The following is a 25,628-nucleotide window of genomic DNA, read 5'->3' on the forward strand; positions in this document are numbered from 1 at the left end:
TACTACGAGGTGACGTTATAATACACTAAAACAATCATAAAATGTTGTATTATTACTATTGTTATTAATACATTTTGTTCTTATTAAACTGGACTTCTGGCTACTGTTACAACCAAATTTCCCCTTATGAGACAATTAAAAGATTATTCTATTCTATTCTATTCTACTCACATATGTATACATATACACTGTTTTTTATTTTATTCTATTTATTTAATTATTTATTTATTTTCCGCCTTCGTTGTATATTGGTTTCTCTTCTTCTTACTTTAGCACCTTTGTGGTTCAGCTACCCAATTTCGCTGTGCAAGAAACTGCACAATGACAATAAAAAGCTCTAAGTCTCTATTCTAAAAACAAACACCGGAAAAAACAACATTGGCCACGCCCCCCATTCTGGTCATTTCCAGTTCCAGGTTCTTCCTGCTCCAGCATCGAGCAGAGGGAGGAAAGATGGCGGCGACCGAGGCTGACAGAGATCCGTCCGCTCTATGCTCGGAGTTCCTGGATTTCTCCGCCAAAGACACCGCGTCGGTAAGCGGCTCCAGGAGCCTTGAGCCCCGCGGACGCTGCGCAGCGTGTCCCGGTGTGTGGCCGAGCTCCGGCCGCTGCTGTCCGCGCGGGTCAGCGATCCGTGGTTGTTTTCATGCTAATGCTAATGGTAACCCTAAAGCGCTACAACTGTGTGTTCACGCCTGTTAGTAACGCTGATTAAGCTGTTAACCCTTTAATGAGACGGTCCTGAGCGCCTGTTTAACGTCAGAATCACCTGACCTGAGTACACACAGGTGAACTTACCTGTGCAATTGTGAGAGAACAGCTGGAGCAGGTGAGCATCTCGGGTGTGTTTGACAGCTGATGGATAGATAGGTAGATGAGGTTCAGGTAACGGGGTGGAACAGGTCCTGGGAACGCTTAGACCGCTGCACAGGTACGTCTCACCTTTAAGTATGTTTCTTTTTCCTACCTACAGCAGGTTGTTTACCTGATTGATCAGGCCTTACAAAGTGTACCCTGACAAATTCTCCTGATGGAGGATCGTTACCTTTACCGCTGATTCTGAGACTCACCTTTATTTTGTCCTGCTGGCTGAACATAGTTGTGCCGCTCTATAAGAACACTACACCTGTGTGTACCTGCTGACCTCATCAACCCAGCAGGTAGTGTAATCACCAGGTGGGCTAAAACTTCGCAGAGGCTGGAGCGGAAATACAAATTTTAATCTAATGAAACACTCAGAAGATCATCAGGTTCTCTGATCGATCAGGCTGCTCACACAGCTCTCAGGACACGGACAGTTTCCAGTCTGACGCAGCAAAGTGTTTGAAACGCGCGCACCTACACACACACACAGCCTCACTGCTGCTCTGTCAGCAGCAGCTGTGTTACAGTCAGTCTGAGTTTAACTCTTCATGTTACTCTAATATTTCAGTCTTAGGCTCTGTTCACACTGCAGGCGAAGGTGCATCAAATACAGCTTTTTTGAGCCTCTGCGACCCATATCCGATCATGGTGTGACAGTGTGAACGGCACAAATCCAATATTTTCAAATCCGATCTGGGTCACTTTCGTATGTGGTACTGAATCCGATACATATCCGATGTTTTAGAAAGCGACTGCTGTTTGAATGGTCATGTTGCATTAAATCGGTCTTTTACGTCACTGACACAAGACAGACGCCAATTATCAGCGCCGGAGAAGACATCGTTAACGCTTCCTGGCCATCCGGTGAAACTGTTGGGAAGACAACGTTGGAGAAACGTGAACATTTTCTTTGTACTGTATAATCTGCAGATTCTGACAGAAATCTGCAGCTATCCTTTGAAGCACCGCTCCTCTAAAACAGCAATAAGGATCATTATTAGGCCAAATGTAGATAACAAAATAACTTTATAACTTAAAGCAAAATTGGGAAACGTAAAGTCCGAAACAGTCAAACAATACTGTTTGCTCTGGGTCTAAACAGAGCACGTTGTGTGTGACGTCTTCTTTTGCGCATGCGGGCCGCTTTGAGGGTTCACACTAGAGCGCGTTTGCTGTCACATTTTTATTTGTAGTGTGAACAAGCAGACAAAAAAAATCGGATTTGATCAAAAAATCGGAATTGAGCATTAAGACCTGCAGTGTGAACGTAGCCTTAGTTTCTAAAGTCAGCTGTTTTGCTGTCACTACACTTGCATCCAGGTTTGATTGGTTCAATGCTGAGAGCCCCGCCCCTTTCATATGAACACATAAAGCACTTTGAGTAGAAAAGCACTATGTAAGAACCAGTCCATTTACCATTTACCAAACTAGTCACAATCGTTGACGGCTAATTCAATAGTCAACGCGTCGTTTGAATCTTTGTAAAATCCTGAAAGACGCAGGCATAAGTAGGTTTTAAGAGTGTAATAACGAACTGAAACAGAAGAAGTCCAAATTCAAAGACTGCTCCAAATGCGTCCTCCTTTTCCCCAGGATTCATAGCGCGGCTCAGCCAATTCAAGTTTCCAACAATGGCGGCCGCTGCTTAGCTTTAATAGTACACTTATTACTCTTTCTGGGTCACAAAATAAACTTTTAACTCCTGGCACATCATTTTCAGATCACCACAGTCTTTCGCTACTTAGGTTAAACATGATATATAAGTCACTTAGATAACCTAAAAATGTTATTGTTTGGCTTTTTTCAGTGTTTTGTTTGTTTGTGAGTAAATCGGGTTGCCTGAGATTAAAGTTATTAGATTAGATAAAATAAAACTTTATTAATCCATCGAGTGGGTTCCTCCTTTGTTTTCAGACAGCTGAATAAACGTCAAACGGAAAACTGATTAAACAGTAGTGTGAGATGGCCGAGAGTTTACTCCAGTGTCCTGTTATATTTTAGACAGCAAGGAGCAGACGGCCGAGTTTATTAAACTCCACCGAGAATCTGGAAATTTTATTAGAAGTTTAATAAACTATCATCTGCTCTTTATTGTTAGTTAGCACCTTAAACACTTCACGCTGTCAGCTAATGAAAGTTATATAAGAGCAGATGCATGCTGGTTGTAATCAGCTGTACAATTTATGTCTAATGGATGCATGATCTGACTAGTCGACTATCAAAATAATCGTTTGTGGCAGCCCTAATGTCAGCGTTTACTGGTTGTTCGCTGGTTTGCAGCTCAGTGTTTACTGGTTGTTCGCTGGTCTGTATGTCAGTGTTTACTGGTTGTTTGCTGGTTTGTAGCTCAGTGTTTACTGGTTGTTCGCTGGTTTGCAGCTCAGTGTTTACTGGTTGTTCGCTGGTTTGCAGCTCAGTGTTTACTGGTTGTTCGCTGGTTTGTAGCTCAGTGTTTACTGTTTGTCGCTGGTTTGCAGCTCAGTGTTTACTGGTTGTTCGCTGGTTTGCAGCTCAGTGTTTACTGGTTGTTCGCTGGTCTGTATGTCAGTGTTTACTGGTTGTTTGCTGGTTTGTAGCTCAGTGTTTACTGGTTGTTCGCTGGTTTGTAGCTAAGTCTTTACTGGTTGTTCGCTGGTTTGTACAGGCAGTGCAGAATTATTAGGCAAGTTGTATTTGTGAGGAATAATTTTATTATTGAACAACAACCATGTTCTCAATGAACCCAAAAAACTCATTAATATCAAAGCTGAATGTTTTTGGAAGTAGTTTTTAGTTTGTTTTTAGTTTTAGCTATTTTAGGGGGATATCTGTGTGTGCAGGTGACTATTACTGTGCATAATTATTAGGCAACTTAACAAAAAACAAATATATACCCATTTCAATTATTTATTTTTACCAGTGAAACCAATATAACATCTCCACATTCACAAATATACATTTGTAACATTCAAAAACAAAACAAAAACAAATCAGCGACCAATATAGCCACCTTTCTTTGCAAGGACACTCAAAAGCCTGCCATCCATGGATTCTGTCAGTGTTTTGATCTGTTCACCATCAACATTGCGTGCAGCAGCAACCACAGCCTCCCAGACGCTGTTCAGAGAGGTGTACTGTTTTCCCTCCTTGTAAATCTCACATTTGATGATGGACCACAGGTTCTCAATGGGGTTCAGATCAGGTGAACAAGGTGGCCATGTCATTAGTTTTTCTTCTTTTATACCCTTTCTTGCCAGCCACGCTGTGGAGTACTTGGACGCGTGTGATGGAGCATTGTCCTGCATGAAAATCATGTTTTTCTTGAAGGATGCAGACTTCTTCCTGTACCACTGCTTGAAGAAGGTGTCTTCCAGAAACTGGCAGTAGGACTGGGAGTTGAGCTTGACTCCATCCTCAACCCGAAAAGGCCCCACAAGCTCATCTTTGATGATACCAGCCCAAACCAGTACTCCACCTCCACCTTGCTGGCGTCTGAGTCGGACTGGAGCTCTCTGCCCTTTACCAATCCAGCCACGGGCCCATCCATCTGGCCCATCAAGACTCACTCTCATTTCATCAGTCCATAAAACCTTAGAAAAACCAGTCCTGAGATATTTCTTGGCCCAGTCTTGACGTTTCAGCTTGTGTGTCTTGTTCAGTGGTGGTCGTCTTTCAGCCTTTCTTACCTTGGCCATGTCTCTGAGTATTGCACACCTTGTGCTTTTGGGCACTCCAGTGATGTTGCAGCTCTGAAATATGGCCAAACTGGTGGCAAGTGGCATCTTGGCAGCTGCACGCTTGACTTTTCTCAGTTCATGGGCAGTTATTTTGCGCCTTGGTTTTTCCACACGCTTCTTGCGACCCTGTTGACTATTTTGAATGAAACGCTTGATTGTTCGATGATCACGCTTCAGAAGCTTTGCAATTTTGAGACTGCTGCATCCCTCTGCAAGATATCTCACTATTTTTGACTTTTCTGAGCCTGTCAAGTCCTTCTTTTGACCCATTTTGCCAAAGGAAAGGAAGTTGCCTAATAATTATGCACACCTGATATAGGGTGTTGATGTCATTAGACCACACCCCTTCTCATTACAGAGATGCACATCACCTAATATGCTTAATTGGTAGTAGGCTTTTGAGCCTATACAGCTTGGAGTAAGACAACATGCATGGAGAGGATGATGTGGACAAAATACTCATTTGCCTGATAATTCTGCACTCCCTGTATGTCAGCGTTTACTGGTCGTTAGATGGTTTTTAGCTCAGTGTTTACTGGTTGTTCGCTGGTTTGTAGGTCTGTGTCGGCCTTTTGTCGGTATGCTGTCCCCTGGTATCCAGGTCAGTGTGTTATTCTGACTGAGTGGCTCTGACAGTCTGAGCTGATTATCAGTGACCTGCAGCTCCTATTTCCTGTCAGCGAGCAGAACCACCGATCTCCATCTGTCACTCCTTTTTTTTGTTACTTGTATTACATTTAAGCAACACTTCAAAAACGTTCACCATTACTCACCTGTCAGTGCACGCCACAGTGCCACAATTTGTAATTGTTGCACACAGGTGTGAATTTGTACACACCTGTGTGCTGCAGGTGTCTGTGGTGAACAATGAGTTCGAGTTTTTTAAAGAATGACTGAAGCTGATGTTTTTTCGTGCTTTGTTTGCCAGAGCACTCACAGTCGTACTGTTTAACCACTGTTCATTAAAGCATGTGTGAGCCGTCACTGATCTCCACCTCTTCCTCCATCTCAGCGGTGGCTCGCAGCTGCCGACCTGCAGCAGGAAGTGTGCCGTCACCTGGCCATATACGTACCCAGAATCTTTTGCTTGGGGCTGAGCGGCAGTGACAGAGAGGAGCAGAGGGAGGAGCTCGCTTGTCAGCTCCTCCTCCTTGCACCACTGGAGTGGCTCCTTCTGGGGGAGGAGCCAGCGGCTGGCCTGGCGCTGCTGCAGGAGAACAACCAACCATCAGCGCTTTGCGGGCACGTGTTTAAGGTGGGAGAGCCCACCTACTCCTGCAGGTAGGAGACGCACGTCCACAGGTGACACATGCAACACAGGTGACTCATTTTAAGTGATGATCTGTGTGCGTGTGTGTGTGCAGGGAATGTGCGGCCGACCCGACATGTGTCCTCTGCATGAAGTGTTTCTTGGGCAGCGTTCATAAAGAGCATCGATACAGGGTAAGCGCGCACACACACACACACACACACACACACACACACACACACACACACACACACACACACACACACAGAGTTTGGTCATCATGGGTATATGGTGTCCTCTGTTATTCAGTGGACATCACAGTCTGTGTGTTGGAAGACAGCGTTTAAGGTTTTTAAGAAGTTACTGATATTTACAAAGTTTTAAAAGGATAAAATAGTTAAAGAGGTTTAAAATAAAGGAGGAGGTCAGTTTAAGAGAACACGCCGAGCAATAATCCAGTAACTCAGGTGTTCTTGCTCAAGTGCTGCAGATGGAACAGAGAAGAGGAGGAAGACCATCTCGGACTTGATCATCATCAGCTGGATGTGTCTGACCTCAGATCTACAGAAAATAAACTGCTTAAATAAGTGAAAGGGACACTTTAAAAGAAACAAACGTCAGATCTCAGATGTAAAACAAAATCCTTATCCTGGATAGCTGTATTGATATTACCTGGGTAATGTGTTGGGAAAGAAAAGAAGCCACATCGTTTGATAGACAGAAAAATGACCAACCTTCCCAATATGCCCGATGGGGATTTTTCGTTTTTATGGGCCAATGTTTTTTTGTTTTTGTTTTGTTTGGTTTGTTTTGTTTTTTTTTTGGTTCGTTTTTGTAACGGTATAAACAATGAAAGGGGGTGGATTGGCCAACTGGTCATGATCGACTCTGGGCTGGACCAATTACAGCCGAGGAGGTCGGCTGCGCCCTCCCTCTGAAAGCAGTCTTATTATTATTATTATTATTATTATTATTATTATTATTTATTTTATTTTATTTTTTTTATTTATTTATTTATCTTTTTTTTTCCCCCGCCTGTCCCATTTGGTTCTTTAGCCGTCAGAATTGTTGTCTGAGGACCAACAAGGATACCCAATGGATTTACTTTGCCAAATGGATCATCGTGGCATTGCTGTATTGGTCCATTTGATCGACTTTTGTTTTTATTATTTATTTTATTTTATTTTCAGTTGTTACAGACGGGACAGACATGAGTGAGGGATAGGAAAGGGAGAGAGAAAGATGAAGGAAAAGAAAAACAGAAGGGGAGAGGGACAGTGAGAAAGGGAAAAAAAATCTCCTGGATCACCTGTTGAGAATAGAAAACAAGCAAAAAAAACCCCAAAGGAACATACTAAACACAACACCATCGCATTAATCTAGCTAAGTGTAAACAGCAGTAAATACTAAATATTGAATGTTGTTGTGCAGCACGCAGGACAGACAGCGCACAATGTGCTTTGAAGTAGCAGCCAAGTAAGGTGTGATTTAAGTCTACGAGCAGTGAACACCCGTGTGCACACCTGTGTGGATCAGCGCGCTTGTATTCAAATGGTTTCCACGTGTAATGGTCTGCAAGAGGATGTAGCGAGCCATAGCCCCAGTCTTATTACCGACAAACAGAAGCCAATATTACTGAGGTTAAAAGGAAGCGATTTGTCCTGGACTTCAGCTAGAATGAAACAAAGACACAAAGCTGGACTTATTCCTCCCACTCCTGTTGCTACTTCAGTCATGAAACTGATCAAATTGGCTTTGCTGTTGCAAGTCCCCTCTCTCTTGTTTCTTTATTGCCCATAAAGCATAAAGATTTTGACTCAGTCTGCACTCCAGATGGGTTAATTGTTAATCGCGTTAGTCGTGATGACTGTGCATTAATGCTGACAGCACTAAAAAAAAATATAAAGTCGGGATGAAAGAGGTAAATTTGGGATGAAAGAGGTAAACCTAAGAATGTAACCAAAGCGGTGTGCCACTTGTGCAGACGTAAAGTGCGAGCAGAGTACTCAAACACGACTAACTTGTATGAGCATGTCCGTGTCCACCGTCCGGCTGAGTATGCGGCTATCACCAGCTTCTGCAGCTCCATCATTTGGGCATACTCTGAGGAGGGGGCATTTGCTCTCAGATGAAAGAGGGTGCTGTTAAAACAGCGCTATTAATTTTTATTTTCCTGTAATACCTGGTGGGCCGGTCTCTAGTCAAAAATGCCTGGGCTGATTTTTTTGTCCCAGTCCAGCCCTGCCTTGCGGACAGCTGAATTCAAAGAAACCCCCAAAAATCTAAATGAAAAAAATGATCCTAGGCTAGTCCATTTTGCTGAAATTTAATTGGAGCAACTAAAAATGATACTCAGTTATTTGTAGGTCTGATTCTGACTGTTTGGTTTAAGACAATCAGACCACCAGCAGGTGTGCTGGTGGTCTGATTGTAGCTCTGGCAGCTCTCATCCTGTTCGTCCCTAAAGAAATGAGCAGAGACCTTATCGTGTGTGTGTGTGTGTGTGTGTGTGTGTGTGTGTGTGTGTGAGTAGATGACAACGTCCGGAGGAGGTGGTTTCTGTGACTGTGGAGACTCTGAAGCCTGGAAGACCGGCCCTTACTGCCAGAAACACACACCGGGAGATGGCAACCAGGACACCGAAGAGGTCAGACTGATGTCTCTCTGTGACTCTCTATTCAATTTTATTTATATAGCGCCAAATCACAACAACAGTCACCTCAAGGTGCTTTATATTGTAAGGTAGACCCTACAATAATACATTCAGAGAAAAACCCAACAATCATATGACCCCCTATGAGCAAGCACTTTGGCGACAGTGGGTCCAGCCTGGAAGTAATAAATGCATGAACTAGTTTTTCAGCGTCACTCTGAGACAGGATATTTCTAACTTTAGAGATGTTGCACAAATGGAAGAAAGCAGTCTTACATATTTGTTTAATATGTGCGTTGAAGGACATGTCCTGGTCAAAAATGACTCCAAGGTTCCTCACAGTGTTACTGGAGGCCAAGGTAATGCCATCCAGAGTAAGAATCTGCTTAGATACCATATTTCTAAGCTTTTCAGGGCCGAGTACAATAACCTCAGTTTGATCTGAATTAAGAAGCAGAAAGTTAGCAGCCATCCAGGTCTTTATGTCTTTAAGACATTCCTGCAGTTTAACTCATTGGTGTGTGTTATCTGGCTTCATGGACAGATAGAGCTGGGTGTCATCAGCATAGCAGTGTAAATGTATGCTATGTCTTCTAATGATGCTGCCTAAGGGTAAGCATGTATAATGTAAACAGAATTGGTCCTAGCAGTGAACCCTGTGGAACTCCATAATTAACCTCAGTGTGTGAAGAGGACTCTCCATTTACATGCACAAACTGGAGTCTATTAGATAGATATGATACAAACCACTGCAGTGCAGTACCTGTAATACCTACAGCATGTTCTAATCGCTCTAATAGGATATTATGGTCGACAGTATCGAATGCTGCACTGAGGTCTAGCAGGACAAGCACAGAGATGAGTCCACTGTCAGAGGCCATAAGAAGATCATTTGTAACTAGGGCTGTGCGATATGACTAAAATCTCATATCCTGATATAAGACATCTATCGTCCGATAACGATATAAATCACAAAAATGTAACATTTTCTGTAAATTCTGTGAATCTCGGGCAGCTCGTCTTGCGGGAAGTGTTTCCAGCTGGGCGTCGTGTAGCTGGAGTCGAGTGTTTTAACCGATGCATGAAACGATACATTTTTAGACATAAGTTGTAACGGCCGCCGTTTTCTTTGTGAGTATTTATTACACGGCGTGCTGCGGGGAAAAGCCTGTTCTAACATTTGAGTCTAAGGTTTAATTTTAGCACCTGGCGGCTCTTTTTTTTAAAATTCTCATCCGTAAACAATCTGCTCTTTCACGTGATTCAGTTTATTTTGAAAAGTCTCAACAGGATCTTGAGCTTTATTGTGAAAGGTTTATGTGGAACATAAACAAACGGACACGCGATACTGTTACTGTCGTTGTTGTTAACCACAACGCATAAAAACAGGCGCTTGTCCGTCCGTAGTGTGGTTATATAAAATATAAGAGAAAGAGAGAACTTTAAGAAATTAATATAGCCGCTACAGTGACCATCAAAATGGTGAAAAAATATTGCCGTAAGCAGTTTATTTTGCGACACCACGAAACAAATGATAGCGTAAAATGAAACGATAGACGTTTTTATATCGTCATCCGATGTATATCGTTATATCGAACAGCCCTATTTGTAACCTTCACTAAAGCTGTTTCTGTGCTGTGCTGAGCTCTGAAACCTGACTGAAACTCTTCAAATAAACCTCTGCAGATGATCTGTTAGCTGTTTGACAACTACTCTTTCAAGGATGTTTGATATGAAAGGAAGGTTGGAGATTGGCCTATAATTAGCTAAGACTGCTGGGTCTAGAGATGCTTTTTGAGTAAAGATTTAACTACAGCCAGCTTGAAGGCCTGTGGTACATAGCTGATTATTAGAGATTGAAGAATTAATTAATGGCAGGACTTCTTTGAGCAGTTTTGTAGGAATGGGGTCTAAAAGACACGTTGATGGTTTGGAGGAAGTAATTATTGAAGTTAACTCAGAAAGATCAATTGGAGAAAAAGAGTCTAACTTAACATCAATGGTACTAAGAGTAGCTGTAGATAATATTACATCTGTGGGATGATTATTGGTAATTTTTTCTCTAATGACAAAAAATTTATTTGTGGGGGACTTCCAGTGAGCGCTCCAAGATGGCGGATTAACTTTTTGTCCGCTCCTGATCATAAGTGAGGAAAACTCCACAAACTCGATACAATAAACGTATTCATACTGACGATGATATACAATGCGTGGAGGCAGATGTAAAAAGACACAGGGGGGCTCCAAAAGTTACGGAGAGGCAAAAGACACCTTACGCGACGGCGACGGAGCTAGCATGAAGAGGAGCACGGAGCAAAGTGAGGAAAACGAGCTAACAATGGCTAAAGCAATGCAAAATTTGAGCGATAACATCCGAGAGATGAGGAAAGAAATCAAAGAAGATCTGAATAACCTAAAGGCTGAGATGAATCAGAAGCTATAAGATGCCATCGTGGATATTCGTAATCATGCCACTAGGCTAACTGAAGCAGAACAACGTGTGAACGAACTTGAGACAGTGAATGTGGACCTGAGAAATGCGCTAATTCACTGTCTGGACCAGCAGAAAACTCTCCAGACCAAAGTCACGGACCTGGAAGGAAGATCGCGCCGCAACAACCTCCGTATATACGGAATTAAGGAAGGTGCTGAGGAGAATGATATGATGGCATTCATTAACAACTTCATAAAGAAAGAACTTGCCCTTCCCGAAGATGAGGAGTTGCAGATTCACCGCGCTCACCGATCACTGGGACCAAAGCCGCAAGACATAGCGATTGCAAGGTCTATTGTGGTTAATTTCCAGAGGTATGACATAAAAGACAAAATCCTGAGAGCAGCTTGGGCTAAGAAAATTTCTTATGAGGGCAAAACTATCACTTTTACACACGACTTACCAACTGAGATTAACAACAAGCTCAAAGAATACAAGGACATTAAGAAGATCCTCAAAGAACAAAAAATTCGTTTCCAGACACCATACCCAGCTAAAATGAGAATTCATTGGGAGAGCGGACCACGCCTGTACAAGAGTGCATCAGAAGCGGCAGAGGATATGAAGAAGCGGGGTTACGCTGTGGAGATGCCACGCTGCGGGGACGTCAACTGGGAACAGGTTCTCACCCGAAGCGCACACTGGGAGAAAATGGATAGCTCACACTCCGAACGTGTCCGCGGAAGGCTTCGTCGATTTCTCAGACAATGAGTATTAACTATCTTGTGTTAAGCCTCACTGGACTAAGCGGCTAAAATACCGGTTTTGGCTCTGCAAATACTGTTTCCTAATCTCAGTTTATTATAATAGAGGAAGAGGTGTTTACCTTTCTATTACATCTTATTTAAGATTTATAAAGAAATACCTCTACCATATGCTGGCATTGTACGTATTGCTCCCGTAACGTTTTTACTTTATACCATTTTTTGCGTTAGACCTGTGTCGTGTAAAACAGACTATGTTGATCAGGACCGAGAGAGAGAGATACTTAAAATGCGCAGAGACAAGAGAAAGCTGCTGGATGCAGCGATGGAGCTCCTACATATGGTAGGATTTTTTTCTCCAATATTGTAAGAATGGACACTATAGAATGACAGGGCACTATAAAGCCCCAGGAGTGGAAGTCAAGGTAACATATGTTCAGTTTTTGTGGTTAATTTGTTCTTATAGTTCTAACTATGTTCAGAGCGTCGACATAAGTGGTTGGAAATACCTGTATGAGTAACTGTGACTTTAGAGCAGCTTCATGGAATGTAAATGGACTTAACAACCCTGTTAAGAGGAGTAGAGACATGTCTAAGATAAAGCAGGAAAAAATACAGATTGTTTCTCCAAGAAACTCATTTATCTCAAACAGAGCATGAGAAGTTAAAGAAGTTTGGATTCACAAATACATTTTACAGCTCTTTTATAACAGGTAACAAAAGAGGAGTTGCGATATTGATACACAACTGCCTACATTTTGAACTTACCAGACAAGTAAAGGATAATGAAGGCAGATATGTGTTAATTCAAGGTAAAATAGAGGGCAAAATGGTAACTCTTCTTTCAGTCTACCTACCACCAAATTATGATTTGAAACTTCTTAAGAAAATCCTTGAATTGATCTCCTCGGAGTCTCAGGGTGTGTTAATATGCGCAGGGGACTTTAATACAATCACGCATAAGGATGATACCTCTAATAATAAGAGGATAGTGACTTCACAGAGTAAATTGCTAAGAAAGGGCCTGGGTGACTTGGGCTTATTGGATATTTGGCGAGAAATGCATCCAAAGCATAGAGATTTTACTTACTTTTCACCCCCCCATGCCGTATATTCAAGAATAGATCTTTTCTTTGTCTTTAGAAATGATAGACATAGGGTAAAAAGTTGTGACATAGGCACTAGGAATATGTCAGACCATTCACCAATTTATCTAACAATTAACCTAGAGACTAGACCAAAAAAACTGTATGGAGGCTAAATACAGGTCTACTTAACAATAAGGCTATTATAAAAGAGATAAAAGCCGAAATAAAATATTTTCTAGAAATAAATGATAATGGCCAGGTAAATCCTAACATTTTATGGGACACTTTAAAGGCAGTTGTTAGGGGCAAATTTATATCACTAAGTGCAGCTCTGAAGAAAGCTAAAGAGAATCAGCTAAATGGACTTGAAAATACACTAAAAGATTTAGAAAACAGACACAAAAATACTCAATCTGACCAGACCTTGAAACAAATTCAGAAAATTAAAAAACAAATTCTGGATATATATCAGGAAGAAGAAGAGAAAAAATACAAATTTATGAGACAATCATATTATGAAACGGGGCCAAGGGCAACAAAATTACTTGCTAGAAAACTTCGTAAAAAGCAAATGACGCATTCTATATGCTCAGTCCTTGATTCCCAAACTGGGAAATTACAAAGTGACCTGGAAGGAATTGACTTGGCATTCCAAACCTATTACAAAATGTTATACGCACAACCTGCACAAGCCAATACAGAAGATATGAAAATGTTTCTTAATTCATTAGATTTGCCATCAATTGGCGAGTGTCAAAATGAATGCCTAACCAAACAGATTCAGAAAGAAGAACTGGAAATGGCCTTAAAGAAACTAAAAAATAACAAAATACCAGGTACAGACGGCCTGCCGGCTGAGTGGTATAAAGCATTTGAGGTGGAGGTGCTTCCAGTTTTGCTAAGGTCATTGAACTGGACATTAGAGAATATGTCCACCCCCCCCATCATGGTCTGAGGCAATCATAACAATTATACCTAAAGACGGTAAGAACAAAATGCTGTGCAGCTCATATAGGCCGATATCAGTCCTAAACCAAGATTATAAGCTTTATGCCTCAATTATAGCTAATAGGCTAAACTCGTTCATCCCAGATTTGATTGATGAAGATCAAACTGGATTTGTTGGGGGCCGGCAAACCCAAGACAACATAAGACGCTCTCTCCACATAATCAATAATGTAAGAGAAAATAATCATAAAGCGGTACTAATTAGTCTGGATGCCGAAAAAGCCTTTGATTGTGTCAGCTGGACGTATTTGTTCTTGGTCCTAGAAAGGTTTGGTTTTGCTGAAAACTCCATTAACAGTATTAAGACATTATATTCAATGCCTACCGCAAGAATCAAGATAAATGGACGAGTCACGGACCGTGTAAAGTTGGAAAGATCTACTCGTCAAGGTTGTCCCTTGTCTCCGACTCTTTTCGCTATTTACATTGAACCTTTAGCACAGGCAATAAGAGAAAATAATAGTGTTCATGGGGTCGTAGTTGATTCAAGAGAACATAAAATAGCATTATATGCTGCTGATGTCCTCTTGTACTTGTCAAATTCAGACCAGTCCATCCGGACCCTTTTAGATTTGCTGGGAAGGTTTGGGATGTATTCTGGTTACAAACTCAACATAGGAAAAACACAAATTTTGAGTTTTAACTATAGCCCGTCGAATGAGGTTAAACATTTTTTTTCTGTTGATTGGTCTCTGAAAGCAATTAGATATTTAGGAGTATGGCTGACTAAATCGTTAGATGACTTGTATAAAAAAACAAAAACAACTTTGAACCCGTGAGCCAAAAGATTAAAGAGGACCTCACCCAATGGTCAACACTTGTTTTTGATTTTAGCGCGAGAATGGAGGTCATTAAAATGTCAGTCCTACCCAGACTACTGTATCTGTTTATGTCTCTGCCTATCAAAATCCCCAAATCTCAGTTCCATGTCTGGGACAAACAAATATCTCGATTTATTTGGAGGGGGCGGAAACCTAGAATTAAATATAGCACATTATTAATCCATAAAGATAAAGGCGGCTTCTCCCTCCCAAGTCTCAGGGATTACTACCTTGCTGCTCAACTCAAAATAATTATACAATGGTGTGATGACACTTATGGGGCCCGATGGAAAGACATTGAGAATATGTGTGGGGTCATTCCAATACAAGCCTTGATAGGAGATCGGAAGCTGGCAAGAGCCCACCAGAAAGAACTGAACCCTTTCGCATCTTTTACATTGCTTATCTGGTTTGAGATAGTGAAGGAACTAAATCTAAGGAACCACATTCAAGTACTTAAGTGGGTGGCTTATGACTCTGAGTTTAAACCAAACCAATTGGATTTACAATTTAAGAATTGGTCGCATAAAGGCATTAATGTATACTGTAAAATACTGGATAAGAATGGCCTGCAAAGTTTCCAAACATTACAAGAAAAATATGAACTAGGAAAAAGTGATTTTTTTCAGATACCTACAATTACGGCAGTATTTAACCTCAAAAGTGACTAAAGAAATTAATACACAACCCAATGAAATAATTAATCTGATTTCACAAACATATTATAAGGGCTGCAAGTCAGTTATCTCTAAACTCTACCAGGGCATATTGAAAAGTAGGGGAACCTCAACAGCTTATATAAAGGAAAGATGGGAGAGAGAGTTGTCCTCAGTTATAACTTCTGAGCAATGGGACAATATGTGTGAGACTGCCAGTTCAACCTCATCCTCTGCATACTGGCGAGAATTTAGTTGGAAAAACCTGGTACGATTTTTCATAACACCAAAACAACAAACACGGGGAAATTCTTCATGCTGGAGGAGCTGTGGGGAAACTGTTGCAAACCATACCCACATATTCTGGTCATGTCGAAAACTTTCTAAATTTTGGGAAGATGTTATATCAAAGATAGAACAGACTATAGGCTTTAAATCAAAACAACGGCCTGTCATAACATTTTATTTAGGAGACCTACCCGAAGAATTAACAAGCAATGACAAATATCTCCTGAAGATTCTTACTGCTCCAGCAAAAAAAGCAATTACTCGTAAGTGGCTCTGTACTGACCCCCCTGTTCTGGACGACTGGTTGAGCGTTGTTGAGGAAATTCATAAAATGGAAAAACGTACCTTTTTGTTAAGACTGCAGGCTAATATTTATACCACAAGATGGTACAAGTGGTTGAAATATATCCGAAATTAGAATGTTGTTTGTTTTGTTTTTTGTTTTTTAAAAATTTAATTTATTTTTTCTTTCTCCTGTTTGTGCCTACTCACATCTATATAAACCTCTGTATGCCTCTCCTAGGCTGCTCTTACATCTGTAGATCTGCTGTCAATTCATGAATATAAAGTCATGTTCTCACTGTCAGAATTGCTTTGTGGGAAAAAGCTGTGCTTTTCAGTCGACTGTTTGTTTTGTTATTGTTGTTTTCGGTTGTTTGTTGTTTTCCTTTTCTGTTGTAAAAATATGTAAAACCTTTATTAAAAGCTAAGTAATAAAAAAAAATAAAAATTTGTTTGTGAAGAAGTTCATGAAGTCATTACTAGTTAACGTTAAAGGGATTGTTGGCTCAAAAGAGCTCTGACTTTTTGTCAGCCTGGCTACAGAGCTGAAGAGAAACCTGGGGTTGTTCTTATTTTCTTCAATCAGTGATGAATAGTAAGATGTTCTGGCTTTGCGGAGGGCTTTCTTATAAAGCAGCAAACTATTTCTCCAGGCTAAATGATGATCCTCTGAATTTGGGACACGCCATTTCCTCTCCAGCTTACGAGTCATCTGCTTTAGGGTACGTGTTTGAGAATTATACCACAAAGTCAGGTACTTCTGATTTGAGACCTTAGTTTTCACAGGAGCTACAGTATCCAGAGTCATACGTAGTGAGGAGGTGAAATTATTAACAAGATAATCGACCTCTGTTGGAGTAGCGTTCAGGTAGCTGCTCTGTGGGCTGTGGGCTGGCCTTGTGTTTTGGTTTTTCTGTTACCTGTTTCTTGCAGGTAGGTGGAGCTGACCCAATTATAGATGCAGCACACCTGAGAAGGCCAGTCCCAGTGTATATAAAGACACCTTGACTGAACCAGCTGTCTTGCTCTGGCTCTGTCTGTCTGGCACCCATCATGTTCATTTGGAAGTTTCAGTTATGGCTGTTATGTCCTTTAAATTGTGTTTAAGTTGCTTTACCTTATTTTCATTAAATATGTCTTACAGCCTTTAAATGAATTTTAGGTGAATCAGGTTATGATCTGACTTGGTAGGTCAGATCATAACCTGATTCACCTCACCCCCCGCTATGTGCTAATTGTGAGGAGGGAACCTGTGACCACGAGGACTGTTAGGAGGTGGTCAGAGGAGGCAATAGCGGAACTACAGGGCTGTTTTGAGGTGACCAACTGGGAAACACTCTGTGAGCCTCACGCCGAGGACATCAATGGGCTTACTGAGTGTATCACAGACTACATAACTTTCTGCACTGACTCCATTGTTCCAGCTCAGACTGTTCATTGTTACCCAAATAACAAGCCGTGGGTGACTAAGGACATCAAAGCCCTCCTCAACAACAAGAAGAGGGCTTTCAGAGGGGGCAATAAAGAGGAGGTGAGGAAGGTCCAGGTGTTACTAAAGGACAAGATCAGAGAGGCTAAGGACAATTACAGGAGGAAGCTGGAGTGGAAACTCCAGCAGAACAGCATGAGAGAGGTGTGGAGGGGCATGAAGACCATCACTGGATTCAGGCCAACCAACAGCAGGGGAGCTGAGGGAGGTGAGAATAGAGCTAACGAGTTGAATCTGTTTTTCAATAGATTCGACACCACAGTGTCTGCTCACACCCCCACAACCTCACCTGTAGTCAGCCTGGAATCCAGAGCCACACCACTGCGCCAGCCTCTCTCTTCACATGGCGCTGTTGCCTCCTGTGAGATTCCTAACACCCCTCCCCCACCCATCACCTTCACTCAATACCAGGTTGAGATGCAAATGAGGAGACTTCACTCAGGCAAGTCTGCTGGACCAGACGGAGTGAGTCCCCTCGTCCTCAAGACCTGTGCCCCCCAGCTGTGTGGAGTCTTTCATAAACTGTTTATGCTGAGTCTGAGTCTGCAGAGGGTCCCAGTGATGTGGAAGACATCATGCCTCGTCCCTGTACCAAAGACGCCACGTCCCAGTGGCCCCCAGGATTACAGGCCCGTGGCACTGACCTCCCACATCATGAAGACCCTGGAAAGGCTCATCCTGGACCAGCTGCGACCCATAGTAAGACCACATCTGGATCCCCTTCAGTTCGCTTATCAGCCTCGTCTCGGAACTGAGGACGCCATCATCTACCTGCTCAATCGTGTCTACACCCATCTGGACCAGCCGGCGAGCACTTTTGACTTTTCTAGTGCTTTCAATACCATCAGGCCGACCCTCCTGGGTGATAAGTTAGCAGCGATGCAGGTGGATGCTTCTCTGGTGTCCTGGATTGTTGATTACCTGACAGGAAGACCACAATATGTACGTCTCCCACAGTGAGTGTCTGACAAGGTAATCAGCAACACAGGGGCACCACAGGGCACTGTCCTCTCCCCCTTCCTCTTCACCCTCTACACCACAGACTTCAGCCACTGCACAGAGACCTGCCATCTTCAGAAGTTTTCTGATGACTCTGCGGTGGTTGGATGCATCAGCAGGGATGATGAGACAGAGTACCGGGCTGTGGTCGACTCCTTTGTCACGTGGTGTGAGAATCATCTGCAGCTCAACGTGGCAAAGACCAAGGAACTGATCGTGAACTTAAGGAAGACCAGGAAACACTTGACCCCTGTTTCAATCCAGGGGGTCAGTGTTGACATTGTGGAGGACTATAAATACCTTGGAGTACATATTGACAATAAACTGGACTGGGCTAAAAACACCACAGCACTTTACAGGAAGGGCCAGAGTCGTCTCTATTTTTTGAGGCGACTGAGGTCCTTCAACATCTGCCAGAAAATGCTGAGGATTTTCTATGAGTCTGTTGTGGCCAGTGTGATCCTCTATGCTGTTGCATGCTGGGGGAGCAGGCTGAGGGTCGCAGATGCCAACAGACTTAATAAACTAATCCGTAAGGCCAGCAATGTTGTGGGGATGGAGCTGGACTCCCTCAAGGTGGTGTCGGAGAGGCAGGATGCTGTCCAAGATAAAGACAATGTTGGATAACACCTCCCACCCACTCCATGACATGCTGGTCAGTCACAGGAGCACGTTCAGTGAGAGACTGAGATTACCGAAAAGCACCACTGAACAACACAGGAAATCTTTCCTGCCTGTGGCTCCCTGTACAACTCATCCACTTAACACACTGGTTACTGCTACAACTACACATGTTTCTTTTCCAGCTATTTATTTATGAGTGACTTATGTATGTATGTATGTATGTATGTATGTGTGTATATATATGTACAGTGGGGCAAAAAAGTATTTAGTCAGCCACCGATTGTGCAAGTTCCCCCACTTAAAATGATGACAGAGGTCAGTAATTTGCACCAGAGGTACACTTCAACTGTGAGAGACAGAATGTGAAAAAAAAATCCATGAATTCACATGGTAGGATTTGTAAAGAATTTATTCGTAAATTAGGGTGGAAAATAAGTATTTGGTCACCTCAAACAAGGAAAATCTCTGGCTCTCACAGACCTGTAACCTCTTCTGTAAGAAGCTTTTCTGTCCCCCACTCGTTACCTGTATGAATGTGCCATTCAATGTGCCTGTTTGAACTCATCATCTGTATAAAAGACACCTGTCCACAGCCTCAAACAGTCAGACTCCAAACTCCGCCATGGCCAAGACCAAAGAGCTTTCGAAGGACACCAGGAAAAGTATTGTAGACCTGCACCAGACTGGGAAGAGTGAATCTACAATAGGCAAGCAGCTTGGTGTGAAAAAATCAACTGTGGGAGCAATCATCAGAAAATGGAAGACATACAAGACCACTGATAATCTCCCTCGATCTGGGGCTCCACGCAAGATCTCATCCCGTGGGGTCAAAATGATCATGAGAACGGTGAGCAAAGATCCCAGAACCACACGGGGGGACCTGGTGAATGACCTGCAGAGAGCTGGGACCAAAGTAACAAAGGTCACCATCAGTAACACACTACAACGGCAGGGAATCAAATCCTGCAGTGCCAGACGTGTTCCGCTGCTGAAGCCAGTGCATGTCCAGGCCCGTCTGAAGTTTGCCAGAGAGCACATGGATGATACAGCAGAGGATTGGGAGAATGTCATGTGGTCAGATGAAACCAAAGTCGAACTTTTTGGTATAAACTCAACTCGGCGTGTTTGGAGGAAGAAGAATACTGAGTTACATCCCAAGAACACCATACCTACTGTGAAGCATGGGGGTGGAAACATCATGCTATGGGGCTGTTTTTCTGCCAAGGGGACAGGACGACTGATCCGTGTTAAGGACAGAATGAATGGGGCCATGTATCGTGAGATTTTGAGCCAAAACCTCCTTCCATCAGTGAGAACTTTGAAGATGAAACGAGGCTGGGTCGTCCAACATGACAATGATCCAAAACACACCGCCCGGGCAACAAAGGAGTGGCTCCGTAAGAAGCATTTGAAAGTCCTGGAGTGGCCTAGCCAGTCTCCAGACCTCAACCCCATAGAAAATCTGTGGCAGGAGTTGAAAGTCCGTGTTGCTCGGCGACAGCCCCAAAACATCACTGCTCTCGAGAAGATCTGCATGGAGGAATGGGCCAAAATACCAGCTACTGTGTGTGCAAACCTGGTAAAGACCTATAGTAAACATTTGGCCTCTGTTATTGCCAACAAAGGTTATGTTACAAAGTATTGAGTTGTATTTTTGTTATTGACCAAATACTTATTTTCCACCTTGATTTACGAATAAATTCTTTACAAATCCTACCACGTGAATTCATGGATTTTTTTTTTTTTCACATTCTGTCTCTCACAGTTGAAGTGTACCTCTGGTGCAAATTACTGACCTCTGTCATCATTTTAGGTGGGGGAACTTGCACAATCGGTGGCTGACTAAATACTTTTTTGCCCCACTGTATATATTGTACTATTCTTAGTTAGCGTATTGTCTGTCTTGTCTTAATGTTGGTTTATAATGGAGCACTGTAACAAAAAATAATTTCCCCCAGGGATCAATAAAGTATTCTGATTCTGATTCTGAAAAGCCTGTGTGTGGTCTCCCTCTTGATTGTCACTTCCTATGAGCCGGGTTGTGAAAATCACCCACAATAATTATTTTATCTGAGCTCAGAACTAAATCAGATAAAAAGTCTGAGAAATCAGACAGAAACTCTGTGTAAGGCCCAGGTGGACGATAGATGATAACAAGTAAGACTGGTTTCTGAGTTTTACAGCTGGGGTGGACGAGGCTAAGCATCAGGCTTTCAAAGGAATTAAAAGTCTGTCTGGGTCTTTGGTTGATTAATAGGCTGGTGTGAAAAATTGCTGCCACACCGCCCCCTCGGCCTGTGCTTCGAGGTTTCTGGTAGTTAGAATGACTCAGGGTGTTGATTCATTTAAACTAACATAATCATCCTGCTGCAACCAGGTTTCTGTAAGGCAGAGTAAATCAATTTGTTGATCAATTATTAAGTCATGTACTAACAGAGACTTGGAGGAGAGAGACCTAATATTTAATAATCCACATTTCACTGTTATACTCTTTGGTTCAGATGTGGATACTGTATTGTTCTTTCTTTGTAATTGTTTATGTTTAAGTTGTTTGTTGCTGGTTTTTAGTTTGTTTTTTGTCTGTTTGGGAGCTGACACAGTCTCTATGGAGATGGGTTTTTGGGGGGGTAGCAGGAGGAGAGAAGCTGCAGAGAGGCGTGTAAGACTGCAACTCTGCTTCCTGGTCCCAACTCTGGATAGTCATATTTTGGGGGGGTTAATAAATTTGTCCATATTTCTAGAAATGAGAGCTGCTCCATCCAAAGTGGGATGGATGCCGTCTCTCCTAACAAGACCAGGTTTCCTCCAGAAGGTTTGCCAATTATCTATGAAGCCCACATCGTTTCTGGGACACCACTCAGACAGACAGCAATTTAAGGAAAACATGCAGCTAAACATGTCACTCCTGGTCTGATTGGGGAGGGGACCAGAGAAAACTACAGAGTCCCACATTGTTTTGGCAAAATTACAGACTCTCTGTCTGTGACCCTTGTCTGTGATTGTGTCTGTGACTCTTGTCTGTGACCCTGTCTGTGACTTTTTTCTGTTACTCTCTGTCTGTCTGTGACTCTTGTCTGTGACTCTTTTCTGTTACTCTCTGTCTGTCTGTGACTCTTGTCCGTGATTGTGTCTGTGACTCTGTCTGTGACCCTGTCTGCGACTCTGTGACCCTCTCTGTGACTCTTGTCCGTGACTGTCTGTGACTCTCTGTCTGAGACTCTTCTCTCTAACTCTTCTCTGTGACACTTTGTCTCTGACCCTGTCTGTGACCCTGTCTGTGACTCTCTGTCTGTGACCCTGTCTGTGTCTCTCTGACCCTGTCTGTGACTCTCTGACTGTGACCCTGTCTGTGACTCTCTGTCTGTGACCCTGTCTGTGTCTCTCTGACCCTGTCTGTGACTCTCTGACCCTCTCTGTGACTCTCTGTCTGTGACCCTGTCTGTGACTCTCTGTCTGTGACTCTCGGTCTGTGACTCTGTCTGTGACTGTCTCTGACTCTCTGTCTGTGACTGTCTCGAGTTTACAGTCATGCTGGCTCTTCCCACCATCTTAATGATACTCCTGCAGGGACAGACACACTGACACATATGACAAACACTCAACAAACTCTTGGCTTCCGGTCTTGACTTGTTCTCCTCGTCATCAGTGCGTGTGACGTGATATTGTCGGCATGGCAACATGTTTCATTTAGAAGAATACCACAGTGGCTCTTTGTGAAGTGCCCGCAGGTACAAACGGCTGCCTCTGTGTGATGACGGCATTGTGGACGGCATGTTAGCACCTTAACCATCTGTGGCCTCTGTCTGTCGGTCTGACTTAATGTTTGTAAAATTATTGTTAAGTAAAAACCTTCCTGCCGTGAACAGAATTAGAAAAACAAGCAAATTGAGCAGAGCTGATGACATGACCCCATCTGTCTGTGACACCCACCCACCCCTGGTGCTCAGCCTGAACGTGAGTCGCTCCTTTGACCTCGATCATCTGTTCGATGTATTTAAACTTTTCTGCATGTTTCAATCAGTTTGATTATTCTCAGTTTAATGTTCAGATCATTCTCCAGAGAGCAGATGTTCAGGTGAAACTTAGAGTTTTCTGAAGCGAGGATTAGCTGGTAAGCAACGCTGAGTCACCTGTGGTCAGACAGTTTGTACGGAGGGGAATTTTTCTTCCTTGTCCCTGCTTGATTATGTAGGGCCTGGACCTATGAGACTATGCTACCTCAGGAGTGTTTATACAGACTCTCCAGTTGTTTGGCCTTCTGTCCACACAGTGAGTGGAATTTACAAAGGTCGCGGATCAAAGCTTCAGTTTTTACGTTCCCTAATTTGGGCCATTTCTGTTAATGATTCAACTTCTACCTCGCAGAGCATGGCGCTCTTTAATGCCCGATCAATAACAAATAAAATGTTCTTGTTGAACAATTTTATTCTTTCCAAAAAAAACCTGGATTTCTTATTTCTAATTGAAACCTGGCAGCGCGATGGTGAGTACTCATCCCTCATCGAGCTTTGCCCGGGCGGGTACTCCTTCATCAGCCAGCCTCGGACGTCCGGTCAAGGAGGTCGTCTCACTGCAGTGTTTGGAAGCCGGTTTCACTGTCGCTCAGTAATGGTCGGACATTTTTCATCATTTGAATTACAGCTGGTTAAAATTGGAGATAAAGATCCGTGTTACTGTGCTATAGTGTATCGTTTACCTGGTCTAAATGGTCAGTTTTTAAAGGTGTTCAGTGACTTTTTATCCTCCACCTTGAAGCTGTTCAGACTGGTTACAGTCGGGGATTTTAATATACACATTGACGATGACTCTGACCTCTTTGCCAGAGGTTTCCTTAGCATCATGGATTCTTTTCATTTTACACAGCATGTGTCTGGTTCCACTAACACCAAGGGACACACACTGGGCCTTGTTTATACTTGAGGTTTAAACAGTGATTTTTTTTGTACTGAGGACATTTTTATTTCGGACCATCGTTGTATTCTTTTTAACTTGTCTTTCCATCTGTCCCTCTCTCCTGTTCAACATGTGGTTAGCTCTCGCATCTTAAATTCCTCTACTGCTGCCAAAATTTCTGATGTTTTTTATTTAGTCTTACCTTCCTATAATTTTGATTTATTAACAAATGTTTTTAATAATCTTTGTCTTTCTATTTTAGACAATGTTTGTCCTGTTTAAACTAGACTAGCTCCGGTTTCAAAGTCGTCCCCCTGGATAAATGACAGCATTTGCTGTTTAAAGCGTTGCTGCCGTAAGGTTGAGCGTTTATGGAGGAAAACTCGTTTGCATGTCCATCTCTTTTATTTAAAGGACCTTTTAGTTTCTTTTAACTCTTCAGTTCGAGATGCGAGGGCTGCCTATTTCTCAGAGCTAGTGTCTTTACTGACTTTTTCAACAAAGAAAGACAATGTGAGGAACAATATCTCTCCTTCTGTGTCTCTGTTGTCAGCTTCAACTTAAGCTAGGCCTGTTATTTTAGAAAGATTTTTACCTGTGTCCTTACCTGAGCTGTCAAGTTAGTTGATTCAATGAAAGCATCCTCCTGCTCTCTTGATATTTTACCTGGATCTTTGTTTAAAAATGTCTTTCAGTTTATTGGTCCCTGTGTGCTTACAATTATCAATGCCTCACTGGTTTCTGGTCAGGTCCCTGTTTATTGTAAGAATGCTGTTATTCACCCACTGTTTAAAAAAACAAAACAAAAAAAACCCCAACCCCAAGCTTGACGCTTCTCTGCTTAGCAGTTGTAGACCAAATTTAAAACTATCATTCATCACTAAGATTTTAGAAAAAGTTGTTTCTAAGCAGTTCACAGCTGTTTTAGATAAATACAACATTCTCGATAAATTCCAATCTGACTTTCGTAGAGCTCACTCTACTGAAACTGCACTTCTTTAGAGTGTCCAGTGACATTTTGATGTCTTGCTGATGTTGGACCTGACCTGTGCCTTTGGTACCGTCACATTTTGTTACATAGGCTGAGACGCTGGATGGGTATATCAGGGTCTTATTTGTGTGAACGATCCTTCTCTATGGCTAGCTCTAAGTTCAGGTCCTCCTCCACTTGTCTTGCCTATGGTATGCCACAAGGTTCTGTGTTGGGACCCTTATTGTTTTTTGTTGTATATACTCTCTCTTCAGGACCTTCTTAGCACAAGGACATTTCGTATCACTGCTATGCAGATGATATTCAGTTGTATTTCTCTTTTAAGCCACATGATGTTTCCAAACTACAGATCTTGCATAGGTGCATAGACTCCATGAGAGGTTGGAGGCTGATAACTTTCTTCAACTTAATGAGGAGAAAACTGAATTCCTTGTTTGTGTTCCTGATAAATTTGTGCCCTTGGTAGTGGAAAATTTAGGCCCTCTTGCTTCATTTGCCAAACCTTCTATCAGGAGCCTTGATGTAACTTTTGACTCAGCTCTGACTTTGGAGGCTCATGTTAAATCTCTGGTCTGCTCCTGTTTTTACCATTTAAGAAACATTGCTAAGCTGAGTACCATTGAGTCACGCTCTGAACTGGAAATAATCATTCATGCATTTGTCTCATCTCGTTTGGACTATTGTAATTCCTTGTTCACCTGTTTATGTAATGCCTCTTTGGAATATCTGCAGGGTGCTCAGAATGCTGCAGCAAAGCTTCAGACCAAGCCTTCCAAGTAATGCCACACCCCTGCTGATCTAGCTGCACT

The 25,628-nt window shown here is 42.5% G+C and overlaps 1 protein-coding gene across 5 annotated transcripts in view; it reads left to right on the forward strand.

Annotated features, from left to right (window-relative positions):
* The first annotated feature begins 402 nt into the window (after nt 1-402).
* Nucleotides 403-25,628, forward strand: part of ubr2 (ubiquitin protein ligase E3 component n-recognin 2) — a 47,910-nt gene continuing 22,684 nt past the window's right edge. For all 5 annotated transcript variants that reach the window (XM_040009913.1, XM_040009917.1, XM_040009915.1 and 2 more), the window contains exons 1-4: nt 403-534; nt 5,593-5,861; nt 5,945-6,023; nt 8,363-8,476. In XM_040009913.1, the coding sequence (XP_039865847.1) occupies nt 454-534; nt 5,593-5,861; nt 5,945-6,023; nt 8,363-8,476 (543 nt within the window). In that variant the 5' untranslated portion in view covers nt 403-453. The remainder of the gene's footprint in view (nt 535-5,592; nt 5,862-5,944; nt 6,024-8,362; nt 8,477-25,628) is intronic.

Source organism: Simochromis diagramma, unplaced genomic scaffold (assembly GCF_900408965.1).
Source record: "Simochromis diagramma unplaced genomic scaffold, fSimDia1.1 OVJJ01000576.1, whole genome shotgun sequence".
Lineage (NCBI taxonomy): Eukaryota > Metazoa > Chordata > Actinopteri > Cichliformes > Cichlidae > Simochromis > Simochromis diagramma.